Consider the following 2,500-nt stretch of genomic DNA (forward strand, 5'->3'; position numbering starts at 1 on the left):
GGCCTCATAGGGCTCTGGTCAAAAGTAGTCCACTACAGGCCCCATAGGGCTCTGGTCTAAAGTAGTGCACTACAGGCCCCATAGGGCTCTGGTCTAAAGTAGTGCACTACAGGCCCCATAGGGCTCTGGTCTAAAGTAGTGCACTACAGGCTCCATAGGGCTCTGGTCAAAAGTAGTGCACTACAGGCCCCATAGGGCTCTGGTCTAAAGTAGTGCACTACAGGCCCCATAGGGCTCTGGTCTAAAGTAGTGCACTACAGGCCCCATAGGGCTCTGGTCTAAAGTAGTGCACTACAGGCTCCATAGGGATCTGGTCTAAAGTAGTGCACTACAGGCCCCATAGGGCTCTGGTCTAAAGTAGTGCACTACAGGCCCCATAGGGCTCTGGTCAAAAGTAGTGCACTACAGGCCCCATAGGTCTCTGGTCAAAAGTAGTGCACTACAGGCCTCATAGGGCTCTGGTCTAAAGTAGTGCACTACAGGCCCCATAGGGCTCTGGTCTAAAGTAGTGCACTACAGGCCCCATAGGGCTCTGGTCTAAAGTAGTGCTCTACAGGCCCCATATGGCTCTGGACTAAAGTAGTGCACTACAGGCCCCATAGGGCTCTGGTCAAAAGTAGTGCACTACAGGCTCCATAGGGCTCTGGTCTAAAGTAGTGCACTACAGGCCCCATAGGGCTCTGGTCTAAAGTAGTGCACTACAGGCCCGATAGGGCTCTGGTCTAAAGTAGTGCACTACAGGCTCCATAGGGCTCTGGTTAAAAGTAGTGCACTACAGGCCCCATAGGGCTCTGGTCTAAAGTAGTGCACTATAAAGGGAATAGGGTGCTTTTTGGGACACAACCATTAAAAACAATAAAACAAGATATGTGTGTGCGTGCGTGCGTGCGTGCGTGCGTGCGTGCGTGCGTGCGTGTGTGTGTGTGTGTGTGTGTGTGTGTGTGTGTGTGTGTGTGTGTGTGTGTGTGTGTGTGTGTGTGTGTGTGTGTGTGTGTGTGTGTGTGTGTGTGTGTGTGTGTGTGCGTGCGTGTGTCCATGAAGACCGATGAACCTCTCCGACCATGAGACGACAGTGAGGCAACAGAACTATGCAGACTTGATGATTATGTTCCGTGACCAATCCACCAATCCCATCAGAGACCAGGGAGATTGAGATCCTATTGGATAATGAACAGGAAATTAGTAACCATGGTTAAACCCAATTCCCCTGTCTAAAACCATCAGGCTCGATCCCACTTCTTCTGATCTTCATCACTTACAAATACACCATTCTGATGGAGTTCTGACTGAGTCCGGAGATCATTTGTTGCAGTGTGACATTGTGGACTGCATCATCCTCTTCTGACCAATGGAAATCTTAGGAGCGAACAGGAAGTAGACTCTCGTGATATGACTTAACATTGGGAGAACCAGCATTAATCAAGGATTACAACATTCTCAGCCGTCTGTTGTTATGATGTCTGTTCTTGTACCTCACATTGACTTGATATTCAGTGTTATTCTGGCTGGTGAGATTAACCAGTCAGTGACCATGTTTTCACAGGTCCATTCTCCCCCACCAGGCAGCACCAGGACCAACGCTATACTGTAGAACCTCCCCACTGTAGGTTCTAATCACTTATAAATATACTATTTTGATGTTCTGCGCTCTGAGATCCGCCCGGAGATCATTTGTTGCTGTGTGTGGTTGTGGACAGCATTAGGCTGACACCAGGACACTCTCCACAGCACGCTGAAAATGCTCCCAATTCCTCCAGAATAGCGCCAGCAGACACATGGCCAGGAAGGTGCCCATCACGTGGCGTCGGCTCCTCAGGAGGGGGGCGGCGAACTTGGCGGCCGTGGAGACGCACACGAGGATCACGGTGACGAGGGCGAGCATGATGTTGATGCTCTTACCCAGAAGCACCCTGGCGTCACTGGACTCGAGCTGTACAGTTTGTTGTTGCTGCTGCTGGAGCTCTAGTTTAGAGACCCGCGTCTGACACGACTCTAGAGCTTCCTATAGGTCGGAGAAAGAAGGAGGGAGGGAGGGAGAAGGGGGAGGGAGGGAGGGAGGGAGAAGGATGGTGGGGGGGCGAGGGAGGGAGGGAGGGAGGGAGGGGGGGGGGGGGGGAGGGAGGGAGGGAGGGGAGGGAGGGAGGGAGGGAGAAGGGAGGGAGGGAGGGAGGGAGAAGGAGGGTGGGGGGGCGAGGGAGGGAGAAGGGGGGGGGAGAGAAGGAGGGTGGGGGGAAGGGAGGGAGGGAGTGAGAGAGAAGGAGGGGGAGGGAGGGAGAGAGAGAGAGAGAAGGGTGGGGGAGGGAGAGAGAAGGGGGGGATAACAGTGGTCAATAAAGCCTGTCTAGCAAACATAACCTTGGGTTTAAACAGAGGAGCAAAGGGATTGATTTCATATTAAAGGAGTTGAATATGTCTAGTCCTCCTTCTCCTAGAATAGATTAGTACTTTATTGTTCATCTTGGAAAGCAAATTATTTTTCTCCCAACCCTCCCAGACACAC

General features: G+C 52.2%; 1 protein-coding gene across 2 annotated transcripts in view; it reads right to left on the reverse strand.

The window, feature by feature from the left end:
• Positions 1-915: 915 nt before the first annotated feature.
• LOC124032323 (transmembrane and coiled-coil domain protein 3-like) overlaps positions 916-2,500 on the reverse strand; it is a 41,916-nt gene continuing 40,331 nt past the window's right edge. Inside the window, exons 8-9 of one of the 2 annotated variants that reach the window (XR_006838257.1) lie at positions 1,260-2,002; positions 916-1,157 (exon numbers count right to left, since the gene is read on the reverse strand). Coding sequence is in view for 1 of the 2 variants with exons in the window: in XM_046344639.1 (XP_046200595.1) it covers positions 1,700-2,002 (303 nt within the window). In the remaining variant the exon portion in view is untranslated. Of the gene's footprint in view, positions 2,003-2,500 lie in introns of both variants that reach the window. The other variant, XM_046344639.1, reaches the window with a different exon arrangement.

The sequence above is a fragment of the Oncorhynchus gorbuscha genome, linkage group LG01 (genome assembly GCF_021184085.1).
Source record: "Oncorhynchus gorbuscha isolate QuinsamMale2020 ecotype Even-year linkage group LG01, OgorEven_v1.0, whole genome shotgun sequence".
Classification (NCBI taxonomy): domain Eukaryota; kingdom Metazoa; phylum Chordata; class Actinopteri; order Salmoniformes; family Salmonidae; genus Oncorhynchus; species Oncorhynchus gorbuscha.